We start from the raw sequence: 25121 nt of genomic DNA, 5'->3' as shown, positions 1-25121 counted from the left end.
TAATAGCAAGCAGTAAGTACCACAATTTAATGGTTTTTAGAACCTTAAATTTTGTGTCTTGTTGATTTCTAAGATTTGAAAATGTTTAATAGGTTTCGTAAGTTTCTTATGTATCTCTCTTCATTCTCCAACTCAATTGCTTTCTTCATTTTTGTGGATTTTTTTAAACATAGAATTGAAAGTCAGGCCGTTGTTAAGGAATATAAGTAGTTAGCTTGCAAAGTGGTTTGAGGTATATGGATACATAGACAGTGTAAAGAAAAAGGTAGGCAATTGTTTTGTTATTTAGGCTCCACTGGCATTTCAAATACATAAAAGGGAAGGGTATATTAGAACTCTTCGTTATCTTTTATATTTCAATACATTTGCATGCTAGCGATAACTTCGTAAGTTTTTCTTTTCTTTTTGAGTACAACAAATATGAAAAAAATTAAGATTTGAACCTTCAACTTTAAAGAAACGAGTATAATATCAATTATTGTTGAACTATCATGATATCAAAAAGCTTAAAAGTTAAAAAAAGACTATCTTTGTAATTTGACTAAAATACTTTAGAATTACCTTTCAAGCAAATTATATGTTGCCTGTACAAACTTAAATCAATATTAAGACATTTCTACTTCCTACTAAAGATCATAAGTTCAAATCCGATGGAAGAGGAAAATCTTGATGTTTACTCATATTTAAATCCATGAGATGTCAGCCAACATATAGTGAAGAGCAATTGAACTTGAAGGTATACCATTTTGATTATTTTGACTAAGCAACGTACCAAGCATAGCAATCAAATGACTTTATGCAACAATTTTAATGTATATTTAGTAATGATTTTGAAATGATTGAAATCATTTTTGCCAAGTTCAAAATCACTCCAAAACACATTTTTAATCGCTCAAAATTAGTATTTAATTTTAAACTTTTAAATGTAATTTTCGTATCATTAAAATTGATTTTGAATGATTAAAAAAATATGTTTAACATAATTTTGGAAGTGATAAAAATGATTTTAACCATTTCAAAATTACTCTCAAACATCCGACCTTTTGACTGTGGCGGCAAATTAGGGCATAGAGGGAGAGGTCATAAGTGTCTATACCGTAAAATCGATTTTTGACGGAATGAAAAACTGCCGAATCGAAAAAATGGAGTGCTATCATATAGGATTTACCTTTTCTATTGATTGCTACGGATTCGTCGCCGTAGTAAATAAGAGAGAAAATCGAATTTGTTAACTTTGAAGTGCCTTGGGAAGGAAAAATAATGCCAAAAGCAACCAATATTTACACAAGCTACCCTTTATTCATCCCAATAAATCTCCACTAATTCGCATCAACAAATATACCAGCTTCCTTCAAGAGCTGTTCAGTTAGAGATGAAAGACGGGAAACTTCCACCTTCACTTCATTAAATCTTGTGTTGTTATTATCAACCCAACCGCCTGTTCCGGCATCGACATCGTCTTCGTCGTCATTGTGCTGCTGAATGTGAATGCTTCTTGAACCGATATCAACCTCGAGGCTATGGCTAGCTTTATTCAGAAGCTCTCGGCTCATGTCTGTGAGTTTCTGAAGAGCGCTAGTAGCTGCTTCTACCTCTAACTGAGCAGCTTCAACTTGAAGCCTTCCAATTGCAAAGTCCTCAATGTTGTTGTCCTCTCCTCCAACATTGTCTTGTGCCAATGTGTATAGCTTCCTTGTATCTTTAGCTTCTTCATCCATCTCTTCCTTCATCTTCTCGAATTCTTTCTCCTTTGCATCTAATCTTTCCTGAACCGTTTTTAGTTCCTCGTCTTTAACGGTCAGTGCTCTTTCTGCAGCTAGAATTTCCATTTCTTTTTGTCTCAAGCTTTCCTTGGTGAGCTCTAACTCCGTTTCGAGCTGTTTCTTCTGTAGTTTCATGTTATCAGTAGGTTTCATGAATAACTGCTGCTGTAGATTGAGGCTAAGATCGTTGTTCAAATTCAAAACATCATTGTCGTCGCCGCCTTTGATGGAAATCACCAATTTATTTGTGAGATCCACAATGTGTTCTACTGCTGCTTCGGCTTCGGAAATTTTCAGCTTTGTATCGTTTAGTTCATTTTGCATTATCTGAACGCATTCATCTTTCTCTTTCAGCATAGCAGTTGTCTGATTGAGCTGAGCTTCTTTAATACTCATAAGCGTTTGTAGCTCAATAATTTCCTGATTTAATTCCTCAATTTTCTTTTGTGCATCGAGTATCTCCAAGTCTTTCTCTTCCAAAAGAAGTTGAAGAGAAACCTGTTCGGATTTCAAATGCTGGATTTCTAACTTGGCTTCGACCAACTCCGACGCTTTATCTTGAAGGAGAGTGTGAGTTTTCTCGAACTCGATATGTTTATGCTCTAGCTCCTTCTGTAGAAGTGATTTCTCCTCAGTTTCCTGCTGGAGATAGGATTTCTCTTTCTTCAGTTGTTGCTGTAACTCATCAGTGAGCTCCTTTTCCATCAACAAGTCGCATTCAAGCTCCTTGTTATGAGCCTCTGCAACTCTAAGCTTCACTCTTTCACTCTCTACTTCAATTTGAGCATCTTTTAAACTTGACATATATGCATTGATACCCTTCTTTTGTTCTTCAAGTTCTGCCATTTGCCTCCCAAGAATATCTTCTTGTTCTTCTATTTTCTTTCTGGAGGACACAAGGGACTTTTGAGAGGAAACTAACTCACTTTTTACATCGGCAAGAAGCTTCTTAACTCGGTTGAAGTCATTCACTGTTTTGTACATCTCTACTGCTTTCTTAGATCCTTCCTTTCTCATTTTTTTCAATTCTTCCTGTGCTAACAACCATTCCATGGTCCTGTTCTCCAAATTTTTCTCTACAACTTCCAGTCTTTCCTCTTCAAGTTTCTGCAGCTTTACAGAAAGTTCCAGTTCTTTTTCTTTCTCTAGCACAGCCTTTTTAAGCATTTGCAGCTCAACTTCTTGTCTTTTCACTACTTCGATGGCTTCAGTCAGAAGCTGGGACTTAGATTTAAGTTCAAAATCTGTTTTAACAGCTTCCTCACTCTTCTTAGCCAAATCATCTCTCATTCTCTTCAACTCGTCTTCTTTCAAAGTAAGGGCAGATTCAACTGCAGCAATCCCCCCGTCTTTCTCCCTAATTTGAAGTTTTAATTCATCAATCTGTCTAGCTTGAGAAGCTAAGTCTAGATTTGCCTGCTTAAGCTCATCTTCTAATTTTTGCTGTTTATGATAAGCAGCAGTTAATTCTTCCTCCTGCTTCTCCAACTTCTCCCTCGCATTATTTAATTGGCTTCGTTCTAATAGAATCGTTCTTTCTGCATCTTGTAGATCTTCTTCCTTCTTTTTCAATACTGCCAATGCAGCCTGGAGATCAGACTCGAGATTTTCAAGACTGAGCCCTAGCCAAACATCTTGGGGGGAGTGAGGATCTTTGTTTACATGTTCTTCCAATCTCTGTGTCTGGGCATACAATCTCTCAAGAAGCAGTTTTGCTTCTTCACTTGCTCCATTGTCATTTAAATTTGACTTGCAGTTATTCAGGACTGACTGGACAACCTTCAGGGAATGAGATCTCCTCTTCTGAGTTGTGCTAGTAATAAATTTTGTTCGATTCCTACTGAGCCTCAGAGACAACCTCTATACACAGGAAACCAAAAGCAACAGTGAACAATACTTTCAGAAAATTCCAGTGAGATAATAGAGAAAACCATTACTATCTAGTTCAAATTAAATCCAAGAGATATAAAGTGATCAAATGAGATATGAGCAGGATGAAAGAAAAAGATTCCTACAGCTAAGAGAAGAGGAACGATAGGCAAAAAAAAAAAAAAGAAAGCACATTAGGCTCTATAATAAATCAAACTAGGATTGGTAAGTACATAAACGATCCCTACAACAGTGTAAATTGTAAAAGTAAGAGGGAGAGAAATGCGCCCATCAATCATTCAACAGCAATAAAGTACCAAAATGTAATAAAACAACAACGACAAAATATTTACCTAAAATGAGTTCTAAAATATACTTCAATTCTTTATCGGTCCAAGAAGTTAATATCGATCCAAGTCATTCGGAAACAATCTACTGCCGAAATCAAAGTGTGAAGATACAAGTAAAAAATGAGTTCTAAAATATACTTCAAATCTTTATCGGTCCAAGAAGTTAATATCGATCCAAATCATTCGACAACAATCTACTACCGAAATCAAAATGTGAAGATATAAGTAAAAAATGAGTTCTAAATTATACTACAAATCTTTATCGGTCCAAGAAGTTAATATTGATCCAAATCATTCGACAACAATCTACTACCGAAATCAAAATGTAATAACATGATAAGAAGATAGAACTAAAAAATGAGTTCTATAATATACTTCAATCTTTATCGGTCCAAGAAGTTAATCTCTCTCCAAATAACATCTCTACTGACTTCTCAATGTCGAAAAAACCAACAGATCCGAAAAACTCGAGAAAAATCCAAGCCAATAAACTCCAGCCGAAAATAACATCCAATTTCCCGGACTTGAAAAAAACAGTGAAACAAACTGTAACTAGAAAACGATGCGCAATAAGATTAGAAAAGAAGAGAACCTTGGAACGGCAGAGAGAGGAAGAGGTGGAGATGTTGAGATGAGTAGCCACCGGAGACGCCATGGAACGCCGGTGGAGCACATCCGTGCACAAACAAAGACGAAACTGTTGTTGATTACCGAATCAATCTGAGAAATGAATGCATCAAAGTGAAGAAGAATTTCAGTTTTCCCAGTCACGAGACGATCAAGTTGAGCCCTAGGCTTTCACGGCAGATCAAAGAAAAAGCGCGGCGGAAGAGAATCACAGAAACAAATGAGCGGTGAGGAAAAAAGGCAGTGATGAACGAAAGCAATTGGAGACAAAAAGCAAATGAAAGGAGGGAAAGAAAAAATGGTAAATGGCGCATTTTAGTTTGCTCTAACTTGCGCTGATTTTTCGACGTTTTTCGGATTTTATAATACGACGGATTTGTTACGTAATGGAGCTCTGATAGCGAGGAGTTCTCTTCTAATACCTTGACCACTGGTGTTTAGCCACGTGGCACAAATTAAAAGATTTAGTTAAATTTTCAGTTATTCTATTTTGAATTTTATTTCATTTTATTCTCTACTTTTTCATAAATCTTAAATTTAATTTTTAAAATTAATAATGGAGTACTTGTATTAAATTGTAAAGTTATTGGAAATTTTTTTTTCAATATAACAAAACTTTATTATCAATGATAGACAAAATATATATATATAATAGAATGGGAAAATTGGTTATATTTGAAACCATTTTTTAACCGTTTTCTATATTTAAAAACAGCTCATAATAATAATATTATGAATTTTTTTATAAGAAAATACACTATTAAATGTAGAAAAAAATATAAGAAGGACTAAAATTATTTTTTAAAAAGTCAATAATAAAACAAAGATTAAAATACCATTTCAATTCTTATCTTTTGAAGTTTTTTTAATTTTAGTTCATATTCTTTTAGCTGTCAATTTTTTTTAGCATTTTTACTATAATTTTTTAAAATATATTCACATATTATATTTATTTATATAAAAAATATTATTATTATTTAACCAAATTTTATTTTTTAAAAAAAAAAATTTCAAGAATTAAATTGAATATTTATTGTAAGTATATGAACTAAAATTGGATAATTGAGAGTACGCCGCCTAAAATTGAAAAAATATCAAACTATAGTACTAAAATGGTAGTTTAACCTAAATTAAAACATTGACTATTTTCATATTTTTTTAAAAAATACATAACTAGAATAGAATGAAATAAAAGAAAAAAAGATTAAAATTATATTTTAACCAATAAATTTAACCTAAATTAAAATATCGTCTATTGTTCAAAATTTTAAATTTCAACACAAAATTTATACTAATATTTACTACAACTATAGTACTAACTATTTTTAAAATAGAAGTATCATGACGTGGTTTATATATATATATATATATAAGAAAACTTCATAAAAACCAAAGTGAAATTAATACTTGTGAGCATCAATTTCTTCCATCTACAACTCGACACAACATTAAATGATGATTAAATTATAATAATTGTCCGTCTACGTTGAATCTCATTCCCTTTTAATCTATATATATTTTTAAAAATGCTTAAATGTAATCAATGTAATTTCAAACATTTTGAAAATCTATACATTACAAAATTCGTCTCTATGGTTAAAAAAATAGAATTCGGTATATATGATTTATTATTTGAAATTTTTTATATTAAAAATTCTGGTAAATAGTTTCTATGATAGAGAAGGATATAATCCTAGGCATTTTTATTTATTGATAATATGGTAATGGTAGATTAAGATCAAGTATTTAATTTAAGCAAATATACCCTCTACTTTTACTAAATGCCCCTCAAAGGCTTTTGAATCATCTCTCAAATGGTTAATTTCACATTAAAAAAATTCATAATAATCATAAATTGAATTAATGTGTTTGAATTGATCACGCACTGAAAATAAGTTGGACGGGGATGTTTGAAAAGGAAGAAAAGTTCTAAGTGTTGAGAATTAAGGCTCTCGGATAGCAAGGCATTGATGAAATTTCGTAAGGAAAATTTGGCTAAGTGTGGAAGCCAAAAGTGTCCATGCGTTGAAGACCATGATGAGTTGAAGGTTATTGAGGTATGAGGCAGCCATGTTTTATGGAGGTTAGTTGAGCGCATGATGGGCATGGGGCATGGAGTGAGCGGCTAAGTGTACACCGAGATGATGCCATGCGTTGAGCAGGGTATATGTTGGCCAAGCTCATCTTGAGGTTAGTTTGGGCACTTATTGAGCGTGAGGCTAAGTGTTGGCCGAAGGTAAGGCTTTGCCGTTGGCCATTGGCCTACGCAATGGTTATAGAGGCAAGGGCATGCCTTATGGAAGAAAGTTGGCCGCAAGTGTCAAGGTGGAGGCCATGCACTAGCCACCATGCTAGGCAATGATAGGGGTGTACATAGTCCGGGTTGGGCCGGGTTGGAAGATTTTTGTGGATCAACCAAAAATTCGGGTTGGCTAATAATGAACCCTATTAGTTCTTTTTTAGAGGGTCAACCCAATCCAAAATTTTCGGGTTGGGTCATCGGTTCTGTTTTTTTTTTTAATTTGACTGTTTTTTTTTTAACTTTTATTTATATATATATATATATATATATATATATATATATTCGGGTCGGGTCGGGTCATGGGGTAACCCGAGACTCAACCTTAATTTAATATTTTTTAACATTTTTAACCCAACCCAACCCAAAATAAAATCTAACCCAACCCAACCCTTGCGGTCCGGGTTGGTCGGGTTACCGAGTTTTTTGAACACCCCTAGGTAATGACGCGAGGAGATGCTAGCGTGCGTTGGCCAGATACGTTGTGTGGGCAGGCAGGTCCATGCGATGGCATTAGGCAAGGCAATGGGCGCAAGATGCATCAAGGTGTGCGTTGCCTAGTTGGAGCATGCGTCCAAGGCTACTATGCATTGGTAAGATGATGGTGAGCCTTGGATTGATGATTATATGAAGATCAAAGCTTAACCACCGACTTGAGTGGGCCAGCTATCCTGATTAGGGGAATTAAACCCACTTGGTGGGCAAGTTGGTAGCTTGAGGATGGTTGAGAACATGCAGTGTGTAGTATAAAAGAAGGGCTTAAGTTCCAGAGCTCGGTTTGAGCTTTTTACTTGTGCCATTGAAGTGATTCCAAAGCCTCTTAAACTATTAGTGAGTGTAGTTGAAGTGCCAGGGTTGCTGGAAGAAAACTCCTAAGGATTCGAGTTAAAATTTGAAGAAATCTTCAAGAAAGTTAGGCTCTCAGAGGAATCTAGACCCGTGGTGAAGATTGAAGGCTTCCAGTCAAACCAAGAGGAATTTAAAGCTTAAATTTTAAGGCAGGCAAGTTAAGAAATATTTAAACAAGTTTGTAGAAGGAATTTTTCCAAGTTAAAGTCTGAAAAATTAGTCATTTAGCTCAAAGTTGAATATGGAATTTTGATTAAACAAGCAGGCAACTGCAACCGCTAAGCAAGCAAGCAGCTCAACCCAGGCAGTCTGCAAGTACGCATGAAGAGCTGGTTGAGCGCAAGGGATGCGCTGGGCTGTGCGCAAGGGTTTGCCGATGTGTGTTAGGTTGTGTGGGCATCTGCTGAAACCGTGAACGCAAAGAAGGTGTTGTTTGGGCATTGGTGTGCAGTTGGTTGAGCGCCTAGGACATGCATCAGCGTATAAGTTGATGATAGTTGGCCACATAACTAAGCCATATACCCCAAGAAAATTCTAAGTATTGAACGCATAGGAAAGGTATGCGTTGAACTGAAAGATGATGTTTAAGTTAAATGTTAAGCTTGTTTATGTGAGATAGTCTCACAAGAAGACCATTAGCATTGGCTAAAAATGTTATTCATTTCCATAGGGTTAACGCCAATAGAAAGATCTTACCAATCTTAGGAGGAACGCCCAAGACTATAAGTGATAAACTAAATATTTTTCCCAATGTTTTAGTAACTCATGTTTTACGTAAAGTTTAGACTCATGCTAGCTTATTTTAAAGAATGTTATCCAAGCAAACTAAGTTTAGAAAGCTATTAATGCATCTTAGTTAAAAGGAAGTTCACAAAAGCATGTTTAAGTAATTATGTGCTTTATTTACACAAAGCATGCGTTAGAAGTTTATGTTTATTCCTCAATAAGGAAGAATCGTCGTGATTTATGACTTCGGAAAGTACTTGATTTAAAGTAATCTAGCATCATGATAACATCTTTTCGACTTTGTACAGACCATTGATAGTAACCATTTTGACTACTATAAGATATTAAAGCTCATGTTCATGTTACTATGCTTTCAAGTATAAATGTTTTCAATGAATGAGCATTATAATGAATATGTTAAGCTCGATACTGAAGGACTACAAGGAGGTATCTAGGCTGTAGGACCTAAGGTATGACGGTACTTAGTTATTATCACGTGTATGTAGGTAGAATTGATGTGGTTGTGTTGAGAGCATTCCACACCAACTAAAGTTTGACATTGAAGGATTGAGCAAAAGAGTTCTCTCTCAACTAAGGATCATGTTAAGCTATGTTTTTATCTATGTATGTTATGTTTTAAGAAAAGTCTTCAGTATGAGTTTGCTTGGCAGTTTTTAATTCAAAGCATGATGTTTGTGTTTTATTAGTCACTCACTGGGCTAGTAGCTCACTCATTTTAATTGCTTTTCTCCTCCCATATAGTGGTCAATTCTTTAGAGGTTAATTGCACTGTTGGTCTGTCACTCCAAGATTTCAGATTAAAGATCAAGTTTAAAAAGAAATTTAGGTGTTTGTTCTGTAATATCTGTTCACATGTTTCATTCATGTTAGGGACTAGTGTTAAGTGTCGAGATCCACTAAACTCTGTTTTTGTATATATGTGTTGTAAGATGTTGAATGTTGAGCCCTGGTGTTACTGAAGTTGTTTTACATTCAACTAGCTTATTGAATGTTATAAATGTGTTTCCAAGATTTCCTAGGCATGTTAAGGATGTCGGTTAGGCAATAAGTGCCATAAAAGGGTTGGTAACTGCTACCTTCACATTTTATTCTGGATTAAGAGGGTAATTTGGAAGGGGGTAGGGTAGGTAGGGTAGGAGTTGGTGGTCCGAGAGGCTCAAGACAGAAGCTAAAGTGTAGGATGATCATCATGTCAACCTCTGGAATTTGAGAAATGAGTTTTGTTTTAAAAAGGTTGTACCCCCTCAAAATTGTTATTGATTATAGTCCCCCTAAATTCTAGTGGTGAGAAGTGTGGGCTGATAAACAATGTTGCTTTATTACCCCCACCCAACTCAATGGTGATCTCCACCCACGACTAGGTGTTGGAACTTGAACGTGGATGTTGCTTGATTCGATAAGAAAGGAAAGGGTGGTTTAAGGTAGATTGTTCAAGATCATAATGGTAGCGCAATTATGGGTGGCTGAAAGTTTATTCCTAGAGGTCAGAGCGTTCGCCTGCTGGAAGCCGAAGTTATGCTAGAGGGCTTGAGAGCAATCAAAGGGGAATGGGTGGGTTCTGTTCCCCTGTTGACGATGGAGTTCGGAGTGCTTCAGATTATCAAACCTTCTCCGTAAGGTTGTACATTCTTCTGCTGAATTAGTGTCTTCATCAAAGATTATTTTGTGTATTGGGAACTTTATTATTTGTAGTTGCTTTTTGTCACTGCCTTCGAGATGAGAACAAAACAATCCGTGCTATAACAATTTTGGCATCATCTTTGAAGTGTTCTTCAAGTTGCTAGGGAGTATGGCTTGAGCTGTATTATTTTTTTAAAAAAAAAAAAACAAAAAAAACATAGGGATTAAATTTTAATTTTCTCTAAAATTATTGAGACCAAATTTATAATTTAATCCAATCTTTATCGAAATTAATTTAAATAATAATAATTTTTGTGCAAGAAAAAGTATAATAGAAATATACTTTTAAAATTATAGAGAGAATAAATACAAACTCTTTAAAAAAAAGGGTAATAACAAGACTTATTTTAGGGTTTTCCCCCCTCTTTCGTGCCTCTATAAAGTATTATATTAGTTTCAATTCAATGCCCTACAAATAAATTAGAAAAAAAAAAAATTAAGTTTTCTAATTGGTTGGTTCAACTATCTTATTATATCGAAGCTGCTGCACCTAACACGTGTGAAGTTTAGTGCCACCCATTTTCCCTCCCACAATAATTTTTTGCCACACGTCTAAGTATATATACAGCATCATTACATTAAACTAATCAACAATAATGTAATTTTCCTTCTCTGTCCCCTCATGGGGTTGTAAGAATTGTCAAATTCGGAAAAAACTAGTTTTTAATTTATAACAGCTTTTTATACACAACCTTAAATAAATAAACAAATCAAATTATACAAGGCAGTTTGAGAATCATTTTGTTTTTTTATTTTTGATTTTTCAACTCCCACCTCCAAATTTACCTACTTTTCACCCGTAATTTTAAAAACAAAAAACCAAATGAAACCATAATTATCTAAATTTTCAATTTTTTTACATTGGCTATTATTTTATTTTTCTGTTTTCTAAAAGATATTCATAATAATAGGAAAGTTTCCTGAAAAATTTAAAAATAGTTCAATATTTGATATATACAACCCAATATATTCAATATATATTTGAAATTTTTAGAAACAAACCAGAACATTTTTGATAATTGCATATCAACTTTTATAGTAAATCATCTAATATACCAAACAATATATACAATATATATTTTAAAATATATTTGTGAACACACTAAAAAGTAAGCCACGGTACATGTAATATATATTTATATTTTCCAATATATTACCCAATAGTTAAGATCTTAACAGAGAGGCAATCAACTTTCAACTAGAAATATAAAACAAAATAAATGAAATCTTTTAAAAGGAAAAAAACATTAATTTGAAATATCATGCCTATAACAAAAACAAAGTCAAATTAAAAAAACAGATAAATAGGAGATTCAAGAGACCATATAAATACAAATAAGCTGACTTGTAACTATATTTAAAAAAATTTGAAACAGGTTAAAAAGGTCTAAAATTAGAGCTAAAAACTCTAAAGAAAATAATTCAAATCAACAGATTTTCTGTGTAAAAATGTTTCAAAAAACTAAACATAACATAAAAAACTGGCAAGCACAAGCCGACCACACAGAATAATCTTAAATTTTTTTTAACAAACCTCTGTTTCTTTTATAGAAGTTAGAAAGAGCAATGAAGACTCACAAAGTAATTGATTAATGAAGATTTTTCAAGTGTTAATGGCATGCTTAGTTTATAATAGCAAGAAATGTTTGTCAAAAGAAGTTCCATTCCAATATATTTATAGATATAGATATAGATATAATTATGCAACAACATTCACAAATCGGCTATTTAGTTGAAAGAAACTAATTATCTAACAAAACACATCAAAATTCAAGCGCCACCAACTTGCCTCTTCCAAGAGTCCTCCACGATCAGTTCATCAACGCCCCAGTCTTCGTAACTGTCCAGAATGAACAGAAACATACTTCACTTATTTAGCTCTTATTCTAAAGTTTTAAGGAGCATTTGAGACAAAGAGTTGGTTATTATAATTAGACTATAACAGTTTATGTTTGAGTGTAGAGATTATTTTAGTTTGAGTTATAATAGTATGTGTTTGAGGTGTAAACTATTTTAGTTTCAAAAGGAAATAGTAAACACTGTAGTAAAGAATAAAAAAATGATAAATGTAAAATAGTAAAAATTATAACAAACAGTAAATACGGTAATAAATGAAGGTTTTGAAATAGTGTTTATAGTAACTAATTGGAGAATATAAAATAATATTTCCTATAGCAAGAAGTGGTTATTATAATCTTAGGACAGTCTGTGCCCCAAACACACCCTCAAGGTTTCTTTATAAACAAACAAAAACTTCTACCAACTATTATAGGGTTACACATAAAAAAAACCAAACCAGTTCGTTGCACTTAATCCCCATTTGATAACCATTTGATTTTTTTTATTGATAACTGTACTTATTTTCTAACTTCTTCACCATGGTTTTCATCTGTTCTAATTAAAGATTTGAACTCTTAGCCAAATTCTAAAAACAAAAATATGTTTTCAAAAACTATTTTTAGGCTCCGTTTGACAATCATTTTTTAAAAAATTGTGCTTGTTTCACACCATTTTTTGGTCATGATTTTCATATTTTCTATGTAAACATATGAATCCTTGGCCAAATATCAAAAACAAAAACAAGTTTTTAAAAACTACATTTTTTTAGTTTTCAAATTTAGCTTGGATTTTAAAAACACCCCTGAAATGTAAAAAACAAAACAAACGAATCAATATATGAAAGTAGTGGTTATAGGCTTAATTTTAAAAACTAAAAACAAAATAGTTATCAAACGAAGTCTTAATTTTCAAATTTTGGCTTAGTTTAAAACACTTGTAAAAAATAGGTGACAAAACAAACAAATCCATAGATATCAAAAGTGTTGATAAGTTTAATCTTAAAAAATCAAATGGTTGGCAAACGAAGCCTTAGTTTTCAGTTTTCTGCACACCTCACCCCCGCTGGCAGTTGAATCCATTCCAAACATTAAAGATAACATACTAATATCCAAGAGGGAGGGCCTAACCTTCCATCTGGCAGGTAGCGACGGATGGTGAAGGGTATCTTCCGCTCACGAAGTTCCTTCATTGCAATCTAAGACAGTGCAGGATTAGATGAGAATTGAGATGTCAGAGAATAATGGACAAGCATAAATCCTAATTCGCTATAAAAGCATGAACTATTACAAACAGTAAACAGTAAACAGCAAAATTAGTAAGCGAAACCCATAATGGCATCCAACAAATTACTTTGGGTTCAGCATGGGTTGGTTGAAACTGTAAACAATACCTTTATACAAATTGCCTATAAACTTTGAAGTTCATTTCAGTTGGACTTTACTCTTTGTATTGTTTTTAAAAGGCTAAAGGTAGCCTTAAGGCTTTTTCTTTTGAAATACGATGAAAGCCTCCAATTGAATAAAAAGCATTTTACAAATTCTAAATTGGTATGACCAAGTATTGCTAAACATTATAATCATATAACAAAGAAAACCCCACAATTTTCAATTAATAAATAAACCCACAATTTTCAAGTAAGAAAATAATTCTATAAGAATATCTTTAATATCACTACTATTATCATTGTTCTTAAAGTTCATTCTAAAAGTTTGAAAGTTTTCCATGTTTCTAGTAGGATTGATTTATAATAGAAACCTTTTGTATTCCATGTTCTTAAAATCACAAAAAGTAGTAATAGTTCAAATTCTCACAACTCAAACCTATATATTATTGCAGAATGAGGTAAATCACAATTATTTTTCTATCCACTAGACGCGGCATAGAAATTTTAAGCCTCGAGGTGTTTTTGCAAAGGCGTACATTTCTTCTATGAGAGGCGTAAGTCTCTTATGGTTCAATAAAGGTGCAAGGCTCAAGGCCAAAAGAGAGTCTTGCCTTAAGGCATAAGCCTCAATAGGTAAGACTTCACTTTAACCCCCTACTTCAATGCTCGCAGGCATTTTTGTAGTTAGCAAAGTTAATCTTTTACTATTGAGTAGGCATACCAACCAACATGCACATATAGGGCAACTAAAATACATCTGCTGAATGCCAAAACCATAAGAAAGCTTTTAAAAGATTTTAGCTTAACATTTAAAAATCTAACCTCAAGTGGATCAGTCTCACCCTCCAACTCGACCATTACAGGAGCATTCATGCTGCCCAAAAGAAAAAGAATCATCTTACCATATATCAACTTGATGCATGTAAAAATTTGGACGTACCAAATGTCAAAAAAAGAGAACCTGATTTGGAGGGCACGTGTACCCAAAATTCTAGCACGTTCATACTTAGTCATAAATTTTGAGGTTTTACGCACACGTTCAACAGGTTCTTCATCTTCCTTTTCCTCAGCTTCAATGGGTTCACCTAGAACATCATCATTGTTATTAGTATCCAATTCTTCTTCAGCGCCTTCCTGTACGTCATTCACAGTTCCACTATCATTAATCAACTTCAAAAAGAACAGTAGTCCACTTTCTTTGAAAAGGAATTTCACACTAATTATTTCTTACCTCAATCTCGGGCTCTGGTGGCTCATCTTCATATCTGCAGCAAAAACCACTTATCAATATAAGAAATGATAGATATTTGCACCTTCAAATCATCCTAAATAAAAATATACAGGCCTTTCACAAAACAAGATTATACCAGTGTGACCAAAACTACAACTAAGATTGGAGTATTAATATATTCAATTCAACTAACAAACCACTGTGCATAGGCCGAAGAGTTGGACTTCAAGTCGTCCTCGTGCATAAATTTTTACAACTATATTCCATTTATCTGCATTCCTTGTGTTGATTTTGCACGATTAATAAAAACCCATTAACACAAATAAGGAACAATGTGATGCAAAACACTAACCATGGTATATTGGTGGCTAAATTAACAGATAAAATAAAATTTTAAAAAAATACAGCTCTGATAAATTAACTGTATTCTAGAAACAGGGCTGAGTCATTGATGCAAAAGAGAAAGGGCATAAAAAACAGGGAATAAAGCGAATAGAAGCCTGCTTTGAAGAACTGAGAATTCTCACTCAGTAATAATCCATGGATGTTGCTAATGAATAATTTATGATACATATGCAGCAAGAGGCCTAGTAATCCATTATGACTTGAACTTGAATAATGAAGTTAGTTTCGAGATTAGGGTTTAGCATTTGACGAATTTTCTAAGAAAGCAATAGAGCAGAGGAAAATAAAAAGGATTGGAGAAAAAACAGAATGGATAGATAAAGAGAGAGAGAGAGAGAGAGAGAGAACCCCATATCAAGGTCATTGTAATCTTCGTCCGCCATTGATGAAGGATAGAAAAACTGTTGTCGCGCTCTGTGGTTAGTGTCGAAAACCCTCAGTTGCAGAAGACCTAAGCTCCGACGCGGATTCAAAACCCTTGAGTGGTATTTTCGAGGAGCACGAGTCTGAACCGAAGTACAAAGAGAGCAAAGTAGGGGAGGAATAGGGTTTGATGGAAGTAGAAGAGAGAGAGAAGAACGATAGGGAGGGGATTCGTAATTTACCACGACCTTAAATGATATATTTTTTTTTTTTTTTAATTTTTCTTAAGAAAAATATTTTTTTAAAAAATAACGCGATCAAAAATTAAAACTTTTACCAAACTCTAATGAAAATGGGTGCTATCAAACAAGAATCGTAAATATAATTGAATTGTTTTTTATCAGGTTTATATAGAATTATGAATCTGTCATATTTTACTGTTACAAGTACCGTTTGACCCTAACGGTAACGACAATGATAACAATAATGACAAGATAAATATAACAATAAATGTAGCAAATTCATAATTTTCATGTTGTTAGAGTAACAATATCTAATAAAAGCAATAGGTCCCACATAATTTTAATCATAATCAAATTGAACACATTTTATTCCTCAATCAGATAACATATTTTGATTACAAATTCAAGACGAGCCACATATCTCATTACAATTATGAAAAATATGTAAACAACAACAAAAGTAATCAATCGGGGTCCACTTTTTGCATTACCATTGATGGATTACTTTTCAATGGTTAAACGGGGCCTAAAAACAACCAAGGTGACAAAATGGAGTGTACTCCGTGCGGAAAAGTCCAAATAAAAAAGTTCATTTGACCCGTCACAAGAGAAGAGACACTACGAAAAATATCACGAGGAAACGAGGCCTTTGCTGTCACAAAGACATGAGCAACCTTATTGCAAGCTCTATTACAAAAAGAAAGTCGAAAAACATTCATACATGAGGAGCAAGGAAAATAATATCTTAAGAAAATATATTAATTTGTTTTAAGAGCTTCACATTATTATTATTATTATTATTTTGGTAATGATTTTAAATGGCAAAACTACTTAAAACATTTTTAAATATAACAAAATATCATTGTTTTAATAAAAATATAGAGACTCTTCTTTAGATGGACAATAAAATTTTACTATATTTATAAATAAGTTGGTTCATTTTTCTATGAAAACAATTTTTTTTTCAAGAAAGCTTCACATTATCGATGTTACTATCATGACAATTGGAAGAAAATTGTCTAAGTGAAGAAGAAATATGAAAGAAGCCACCTCACTAGGGAGAGAAAATTAATTGGATGAAAATTTATGATTAAGGTCTTATTTGATAACCATTTTATTTTTTATTTTTGTTTTTTAAAGTTAAGACTGTATCATTCACGTTTTTTACAATAATTTGTATCTTTCTGAAGTATAATGATTGATTTTTTAACCAAATTTCAAAAATAAAAATAACTTTTTGAAAACTATTTTTTTTATAACAAAGGTGAAAATGACGTCCATAGACTTAATTTAAAAAAGAAAAACAAAATGATTACCAGGCAGGATCTAGATTACTCAATTTGCATTAATTTTGTGGGTTTCAATTGATATAGACCAACTCTCTTATGTTTAGTTTGATCATATTGATTTTGAACAAAGTTCTATTATTTCTTTTTTTTCTTCCCTTTTTCTACGATGGGAAATTGAACTTTTGAATATAAAATTGATAATACAAGCACAAAATCAATGAAGTTATACTCATTTCAGTCAAAGTTCTATGAAGTTGGTTTCTCTTTCTCAAACCAATAAATCAATCTGACATCCATTTTGTCATAAAAATGCTAAATTACAGAAACAAAAACAAAACCAAACAAAAACATTGTGAACTTTACAGTTTCTAATAAAAATGTTATCATTCTTTCAAAAGTTAAAATATTACCCTTTAATCTTATATAAATATTCAAAATGGCCCTTGAAATTGAAATTCATTTAGATGATGTTCTTAGATAGATATCTGTCATACCATTTCTTAAAATCACAACCTAAAACATATCTACATACTGACCATAAATAGACCGACCAAAAGTGCAAATCTAAATTCAATTCTTGGCTTTGTTTGCATCTCTTCTCAAAATGAACAAAAAGCAGAAGAAAAACATCTGTGTTGTGGCATGTGGGAGGGGCCAAAAAGCTCAAATGTATAGGGCTATACGAGCATCCCTTTTCAGTTGCAGGGCCCCCTAATTTATAGTAACACAACATCGTGGGAGTAAAAAAAAAATATATATTCCCTAAAAAACTAGGTCAGCAAACGCCAAGTCACAGAACGACATGACTGACTTTTGCACTAACTAAAATTATGGACTATACCAAGCATTATTTATCCAAAGATGTGCAAAATGGCTTCTGAATCAACAAAGTGCTTTCTTATATTTAAAGGGGTGGAGGGGCAAAAAACAAGAAGAAAGAAAGAAAGAGGGAAATAATATACTGAGGAACAGGGAATCATGTCTCTGTTGTGGTATTTACTTTAGTACTTTGTGAAGAAGAAGAAGCAGCCTCTGCACCATCAGCTTCCTTTGACATCCTCAATCTCATACTGTGCCTGAAATAAGAATTGACCTGTTTCCTCAACCTAGTGTTTTCGGTGAATATGTCTTTAAGTATCATCCTCAACTCTGCGTCTACTTTAACCGAATCGTTGTCACCATCCCGAACGTCATCATCTGCCATTGAAGTAGCAGTTTGTTTGCCATTGGCCAGAAGATTTTCCTGAACAGTTTACCTTTTTTAGTAAAAGAAACATTTCATTGATAAATGAAAACAGGAGCGAACCCCAAATGCCTAAAGATGATTGCAAAAGAGAATACCAACTACTAACTAAAAATGATAAACTATAATGAATGAGAGCGTGCTTCGTCTTGTACCAAGAAAAAACAGTAGACAAAACCAACTCCAATAACTTGAAAACATCATCAAGCACTCAGATGGAGCAGCGTGATGAGTTAGAATGGTATGAAAAAAGGATTCTAACTCGACAGTGATAAAGGGTTTGAGTGTTATGAACGTCCTTGAGGCAGATGTTAGATATATTATTGAAGTTTCTTTTAAATACCCTGAAATGGGTTGGCCCTGACCCAAGAGACATCAAGAACTTCTTTATTGAGCTCAGTCAAAGAATTGAACACGCAAACTTTGTGTAGGTGTTACTCAAAGACCGTGTCTTTGCCAACGGAACCGCCCTTTGGAAGCAAATATTAATAGGGTATTAAGTACATTGCTCATAAGCCAAGGGGTTTGGTACAGGGAGTGGGAGGGATGCGGAGACTGGTTTAGTTGGGGCTTGAGAGTATGCAGACCAGAAAAGAGCTCTACAGCATAATAGATACATATTAAAGCATATTGGATACCTCAGCCAGGAGGAGATTTAGTTGGTCATCAGATGTCGTCAACAAATCCAAGGCATTAGGTAAGGATGATGATTCCACATCATGGTTATAATCATCATCTGCTGAAAAATTCATGCTGCATTTTTTAAGCCGACCATGTAGGCTCCTACATTCAGACAGCAGCTTTCTCCAAGCGGTGTTTGCATGCTGTCTCATTTCTCTCTCTTGTCGAAGGAATTCCTGAATGAGGAGAAAAGGAACAGTAGCAGGACATACTAAAATTAGATTCTTCAATTCTGTCAAAATATGTCACCTAAATTTTCTCAGTTAATAAACCGAACAGATATTGCAAATGCAAATTGCCAGCTAAAATAGTAGATGTTTTTCTATTATTATTATTTTTTCAACATATATACTCAGAGAGAAAAAAGATTTTGTTTGGTTTACTAAGTAAAAAGTAGATGAGATATGGGCAAAAAGAGGGTTGGGTTGAGAAACCAAAGCAAAAAAAAAAAAATATAAATAAATAAATAAAAATAATAAAAAAGTCCATGTTGAAACATGTAAAACAAGTATTGCAAAAAACAGGAAACAGTTGTTATCAGTTTGAACTTTGAACGATTGTTTAACACCTTAATCATAGCACAATTAGCAGATCGCAGTACTACCTCGGTCTCAGACTTCTGTTGAAGTGTTTGACTAAGCTCTTGTTTAAGTTTGGCGTGGGTACTTCGAAGAGATTTGACCTCTTTAACAAGAACCCTGATGTCTCCTTTTGATTTTCCTTCAAGCTCTTCAAATTGCTTAGACACATTCTTTAGTTGCTCTTTCGTGGATTTGAGCTCTTCTTGCAAGGCGACTTTCTCCTGAAGGGTAAAACCTTTTGTAGGCACTGAAAATGAATTTTCACCCTAGAGAATTTTGTATGGCATCAAAAGGAGTTAGTGTAAAATAGTAATAGCATTGTAAATAAAGCCAATTTTGAAGATTAGAAACCTCTTTAGACTTCAATTTTAACTCCATTTCCAATGATTTGTGACGAAGTTCCTCCATTTCCCACTGCATTTGGGTAACTTTTTCCCTCTCCATCAAAATAGCTTGTTGAAGGTTTTCTTTACTTTTCTGCTTGTTTATTTCGAGTTCTACTTCCAAATCCTTAACCTGGGAACAAATTGGCACAAAATGAATTAGGTTTCTGTCAGTGTCCAGCATGTAACTACAACTACAACCATATGATAGTATTATTGAGCTGGTCATGCGTATGTTATATTATTCAGTCCAAAGAATAGAAGCTATTGGATAACTGGAACACGAAACTTGACATCAAAAAATGATTTGACATTCAGTATATGATAGCGCACATCCAATATATGGACCAGCTGGTATGTATTTCTCATGACAGAGCAAACATATAACACAGCCACTCATAAAGAAACTTTGCATGGCTGGAAAAATGAATTACTGAAAAATATGTTGAAAAATTTAGATAAAGAAAAATATAACCAAAGGGCCCTTGGAGTGGACATATTCTAACATCTAAACCAAGAACAGCCAGCTAATCCACAATTGGAATAAACAGAAAATTTTTAGTATATCAATGGTTATACCATTGTTGCAAGGTAATCTTTCACGGTAATTTCCTGATTCAATCTTGATATAAGGTCCTCCATGTCTGTTTTTGCTGTCACTAGCCTTTGATGCATTGTTGAAAGAACCCTATTCATTTTATGTCGATGATCCTTTGGGAAGAGGAGTGCATCATGTGAAAAATGCAATTCAGGGTTGCTATGAAATTCAATTGCATTTGAAACCTCGGCACCTGAATGATCAAGTGAGCCATTGCCTACTGAATTCCGAAGTGAAAAGCTTGAAATCTCTCCACCTTTCAGAGAACTTGCATCACTTGCTACACTCTCATCAGACAGCTTGCGAGCATGGCCAATTACCTTGCCATGCTCAGGCTCTGCAAACGGCACCAGTCCATTTTTATCCAAGTACGATGCCTTGGAAGTATTACCATTGTGACCATCCTTTAAATTGTTATTATATCTAGGATGAGCTTTATGTTTTGGAAGGCCTTCCAACTGCTCTAGAATGGTCTGTCCCATAAACAGTCCCTCATCAATATTGGACAATCCATACTTCACAAGTTTTTCGATTGGACTGGAAAGATCATCATCCAGAGCTAAATCGTCTATGGCAATTTCAGAATTATCATCTCTTCCCAGACTTGCTGTACCAAGTTCAGAGGCCTCATAAGCAGTATCACTACCATAATCTGATGCAAACGACAAACCACCAGCAACAGTAGATGAGCTTGAATTAGGAGGGGATTGATGTGCTGAAATTTTGCTGTTATAATCAGGGTATTCACCTGAAGGCCCCTGATTATCATTTTGGAAAGCTGAAAGCATTGTCATAGGAATTAAAATATTAGAACTCCAATATATGTGTTGTGGAGAACTGCATATTATAACGTTTAGAATTAACACTATAAAATGGGTAAAAACTAGAACAAAGCATAGATATTTTTGAAGTGTACTCTAAACTAGAAAGAACGTACAAGACCTAGCGGCAGCTTCTAGCTCAAGGAAGGATGCTACTGCAACACTTCTTGATATATCAATGTCAGACAGCAGCTTTGTCAACCACTCCTCCAAAGAGCGCCTTCTCTGCAACAAAATTAAACCTGTGAAGAATAATAGTTACAGTCTTACAGATACACAACCAAAATGCAGAAAAATAATTGCACATGTAAAGGATAACTTCGACACTCTATCTCAAAACCAAAAGGTTTTAGTTAACTGTAGAAACTGCAGAAAATAGACACGCAGCACACTTGGAACACATGGTAGAAATGTGCAGTGCTTCAAGGGATCTAGAAATTTGTTAGAAGCCCTATAATATCTGAAAGACAGATGTAGGTGATTAGCAATTCCGCTTTCGTTCCAAGAAATTATTGTAGAGTAATGCAGGACAAAGTGTCTAAACTTGGGTATGATCTAAGAATGTCAAAAACAGTCAGTAACTCGGTATTTATTCTAATGTTCCTCATTCCAAGTTCCTGTAGAATTGGTTTTTGATTCCTTACATATTGGCAACAAGATTGATTCATGCAATGATTATCAATTCATACAAAACGTCTGCCAGCAAGGTTACGTGTGAAGTAAACAAAGACACTGAGGAAGAACAGAAATTAAATGACATGCTCATGCATGCAACATTCTGCAGATTGCGCACCTCTTCTAAGAGTGCCCTGGTTTTCATCCGTAAGATTCCTTTGGGTGGAGCTGGAGGAATAATTTTCTTTGGAAAAGCCTTTTTAACCTAGAAAATGATAAAATCTCATAATTGAGAACAATTAAACATGAGAGTAATTTTATTTCAAACATAATAATGGAAATCATTTTTCCTCAAAAGACAGGAGGTAAAAGAGAGATTTTCAATGTGAAAAGGGGTTATTCCCAAGTAAAATAAAATGCATAAACTTACATCTGAAAATAAATTCATGAAATCATTAAATCGCCTTAATACTCCCCGCATTGCTGTGATCCCTTCAGGTGACTGTACACCAACCTGAACCCTGTAGAACTGTCCCTTGATAATGTTAAGGTACAAGAAAAGATGTGCTATGCTATTAAAAAATGATTGAAATCGGATACGTTTTGGTTATTTATCCTTTGAGTATGCGCAGATTGGCTAGAAGATGGGTAAGTTGATTCATACCAGAGAAATTATTTGTGCCAATTATTAATGCTAGAACACATTTTCTTGCAACATCGTATTTTGGGCATCATATTTTGCAACTTCAAGTAATGCAAGTGATTATTGTACATCAGCATTTACTAACGACTAAGATATTATTCGTAAAGGCACAATCATGCTATTAATTAAAAAAAACATCCAACCATAAGTACCAAAAGAAACTGGGAGCCATTGAAAAGCGTACCACCACAGGATCTGCAGCTCGTGTCTTAGGAAGGGCAACCCATGAAGGTATTATGACACAGTAACTCCATCCTGTGCGATGGTCATGAGGCCAAACTGTGTCCTTCCCATTCTGCACATGTAATAAAAGCTTTACGAGTGAAGATATAAGTAAACTACCAAATATAAAGAGAGCAGTCAATAGTAAAGGAAACGAGGGAGATAGTTGCTATTGCTATACACCACCCAACATTGGTAAAAACATAGAGCTAGGCCACAAATCCTTACTTTTCTTCTTCTAAATTTATTACTTAAAATGAGATAACTTCTTAACTGAACTTACACAGACTTATCAAATTCAGTTTTTTTTTTTTTAATTTTTATTTTAAAAGAACAGCAATTGGTGTGAAAAATATTGCAATCTAAGCAGCCACAAATGCCCTATTAAAAAAAAGAAGAAGAAGAAGAAGAAGAAGGTAGAAGAATTCCAGTTCGTTGGGGGAGTGCAAAAAAAGGACACTGATACACTAAGAACGACGCAACTCGTTAGAAGTAACCTAAAGTAAATATGGTATGTTTAGACATCAGCTTGAAAGTAGATTTTAAATTGAACTACAAATCAATGAGATCGTGAAAACAAACAGTAGATATTATTCAAAATCCCATAATCCAGCAAGCCAGACAAGTAAATTCCACAAAACCAGTGAAATCAATTCGGTCAATCCACCAAGAAAAATCCAAAGAAAAAAAAAAACTTATATTAAGAATTCTCATAAGTCGAAATTCCAAGCAAATAATTCCACATAATCATAACACAAGACCAACCCATTTTCGAGGAGGAGGGCTCCAGTCCATTCCAAGAGGCAACGGCGAGGTTCCATCATGTCTATGCTTTGGCGGACTTCGATTCAGCATCATACTTCAAATTTCTTCTAAAATTACCACAAACTGAAGACAATCATCAGGATCGGAAACACGAATACGATTAGATCGTCTTCCTTATCCTTCCTTATCCTCTACGCAATGAAATCCAATTAACCATTCAATGAACCACCCTCCCGCTCGAATTCCACAGCAATCAGCAATGTTTTCTCCATCGGATCGAATAGGAAATACCAAAACAAGAGATGGAAAATCTGACCATGGACAGATGGAAGTAGAATCTTACGCCAGCAAAGGGGGAAAACGTAGCCACCTGAAGGCGCGTGCAGAGAGTGAATTGAGAATTTTCTCTGAGCTTTGGCTTTTGGGTTCCGTCCTGTAGCTGTTGAAGAGAGAGAATGAAAGAAAAAAAATGAAGAGAGAGAGGGTGCTTGAGAAGCAAACACCGAACTGACGTCGTCTCGCCCGAGACTTTCTTCCTTGAGCATCTCGGCGGAAGCAGAATAATTAGCTATAATGGCCCTATTTTCTCTTTTTTCCCCAAAAATGACTCTAAATTGTGTTGTTAAATTTGAATTGGGACAATACCCCATACTTCGTTCGTAATGACCATTTTAATCTTCTTACGAGACCCGAGAGAGGTATGGCCCTCGCCCAATGTCAAATTTTTTTTGGGAATTTACCATCCAAATATTCTAAATACTAGGAACGATATTTTAGGTCATGTTTACTAAACTGATGTAATTTAGATGAGATTTCATTGATGAGCGAATCGTAATAGGCCTGAATCACAAACATAATTGCTTTTGATCGCGTTTATCTATAATTATGAATCTATGTTATCACTACAGTTACTATTATCGTTACTGTTTCACTATAACGATAATGGTAACAGTAAAAATAACGATAACAATAAAGATAATAATAAATGTAATAAATTCAAAGATAATAATAAATGTAATAAATTCATAAATTTCATATTGTTACAATAACAATATTTGAGGTGGCGGGACTTCTGCAAAGGGACCTTAAAAGCTCAAACCAAGTGTGGTCCATGTGTTCTATGAAGGGACCTCTCATCCCAGTAAATACATTGCTCATATAGGCGATGAGGAAGTTAGTTTCAGCACCAATAGGATAAACGCATTGTTCACCTTATAAACCGACCCTGAAGTTGAAGGGAACAAAATAATTGAAGAGCCAACACGTGATGAGATGAAAGATGCATTAAGAATGTTGGCCAAACCAGAGTCGAATTGGATCACCTCCACTAAAGGGATAAGGACGTTGTCGCCGCATAGCCTAACTCTAGAGGCAAATGTGTGGCTTTATTTTGTCATAAATAAGATGCTCCTAACCACGCACAACAGCTCCATATCAAGGGATCGAGTAATGGCGATATACTGCATTATGTGATGCATCCCTATGGATGTCGGGCGCATCATCGCAGCCTAGATGCAGGATATATTTTTTTAAATCTAGGGGACGGTTATTATTTCCCTTTATTGTAACAAG

General features: G+C 34.2%; 3 protein-coding genes across 7 annotated transcripts; all 3 read right to left on the bottom strand.

The window, feature by feature from the left end:
* Positions 1-1148: 1148 nt before the first annotated feature.
* Positions 1149-4940, bottom strand: LOC120086075 (Myosin heavy chain-related protein). Its single transcript, XM_039042508.2, has 2 exons — positions 4575-4940; positions 1149-3623 (listed from the first exon to the last, which is right to left on the bottom strand). Exons 1-2 carry the CDS (start codon positions 4635-4637, stop codon positions 1320-1322), a joined length of 2367 nt encoding a protein of 788 aa, XP_038898436.2. The 5' UTR covers positions 4638-4940; the 3' UTR covers positions 1149-1319.
* A 6889-nt stretch (positions 4941-11829) lies between these two features.
* LOC120085126 (DNA-directed RNA polymerases II, IV and V subunit 6A-like) lies at positions 11830-15634 on the bottom strand. 2 transcript variants are annotated; one of them, XM_039040989.2, is made up of 6 exons: positions 15392-15634; positions 14639-14672; positions 14369-14541; positions 14230-14281; positions 13151-13218; positions 11830-12024 (listed from the first exon to the last, which is right to left on the bottom strand). In XM_039040989.2, exons 1-6 carry the CDS (start codon positions 15424-15426, stop codon positions 11955-11957), a joined length of 432 nt encoding a protein of 143 aa, XP_038896917.1. In that variant the 5' UTR covers positions 15427-15634; the 3' UTR covers positions 11830-11954. The 2 variants fall into 2 exon arrangements, with proteins under 2 accessions (XP_038896917.1, XP_090173722.1); XM_090317596.1 differs by having other exon boundaries at positions 14230-14541; positions 15392-15633.
* Positions 15635-17672: 2038 nt separating this feature from the next.
* Positions 17673-24198, bottom strand: LOC120085923 (Phox (PX) domain-containing protein). 4 transcript variants are annotated; one of them, XM_039042240.2, is made up of 10 exons: positions 23550-24198; positions 22747-22857; positions 22290-22380; positions 22038-22124; positions 21361-21469; positions 20405-21201; positions 19794-19958; positions 19466-19708; positions 18819-19037; positions 17673-18180 (listed from the first exon to the last, which is right to left on the bottom strand). In XM_039042240.2, the coding sequence occupies exons 3-10, from the start codon at positions 22338-22340 to the stop codon at positions 17914-17916; spliced, it is 1938 nt and encodes a 645-aa protein (XP_038898168.1). In that variant the 5' UTR covers positions 22341-22380; positions 22747-22857; positions 23550-24198; the 3' UTR covers positions 17673-17913. The 4 variants fall into 4 exon arrangements, with proteins under 4 accessions (XP_038898168.1, XP_038898166.1, XP_038898167.1 ...); XM_039042238.2 differs by having other exon boundaries at positions 22715-22857; positions 23550-24195; XM_039042239.2 differs by having other exon boundaries at positions 22290-22388; positions 23550-24195.
* Positions 24199-25121: the final 923 nt, after the last annotated feature.

This window comes from Benincasa hispida, chromosome 9 (genome assembly GCF_027475165.1).
Source record: "Benincasa hispida cultivar pf3 chromosome 9, pf3_genome.v1.1, whole genome shotgun sequence".
NCBI lineage: Eukaryota > Viridiplantae > Streptophyta > Magnoliopsida > Cucurbitales > Cucurbitaceae > Benincasa > Benincasa hispida.
The sequence above is the reverse complement of the archived record's forward strand: the minus strand, read 5'-3'. Positions and strand labels throughout refer to the sequence as shown.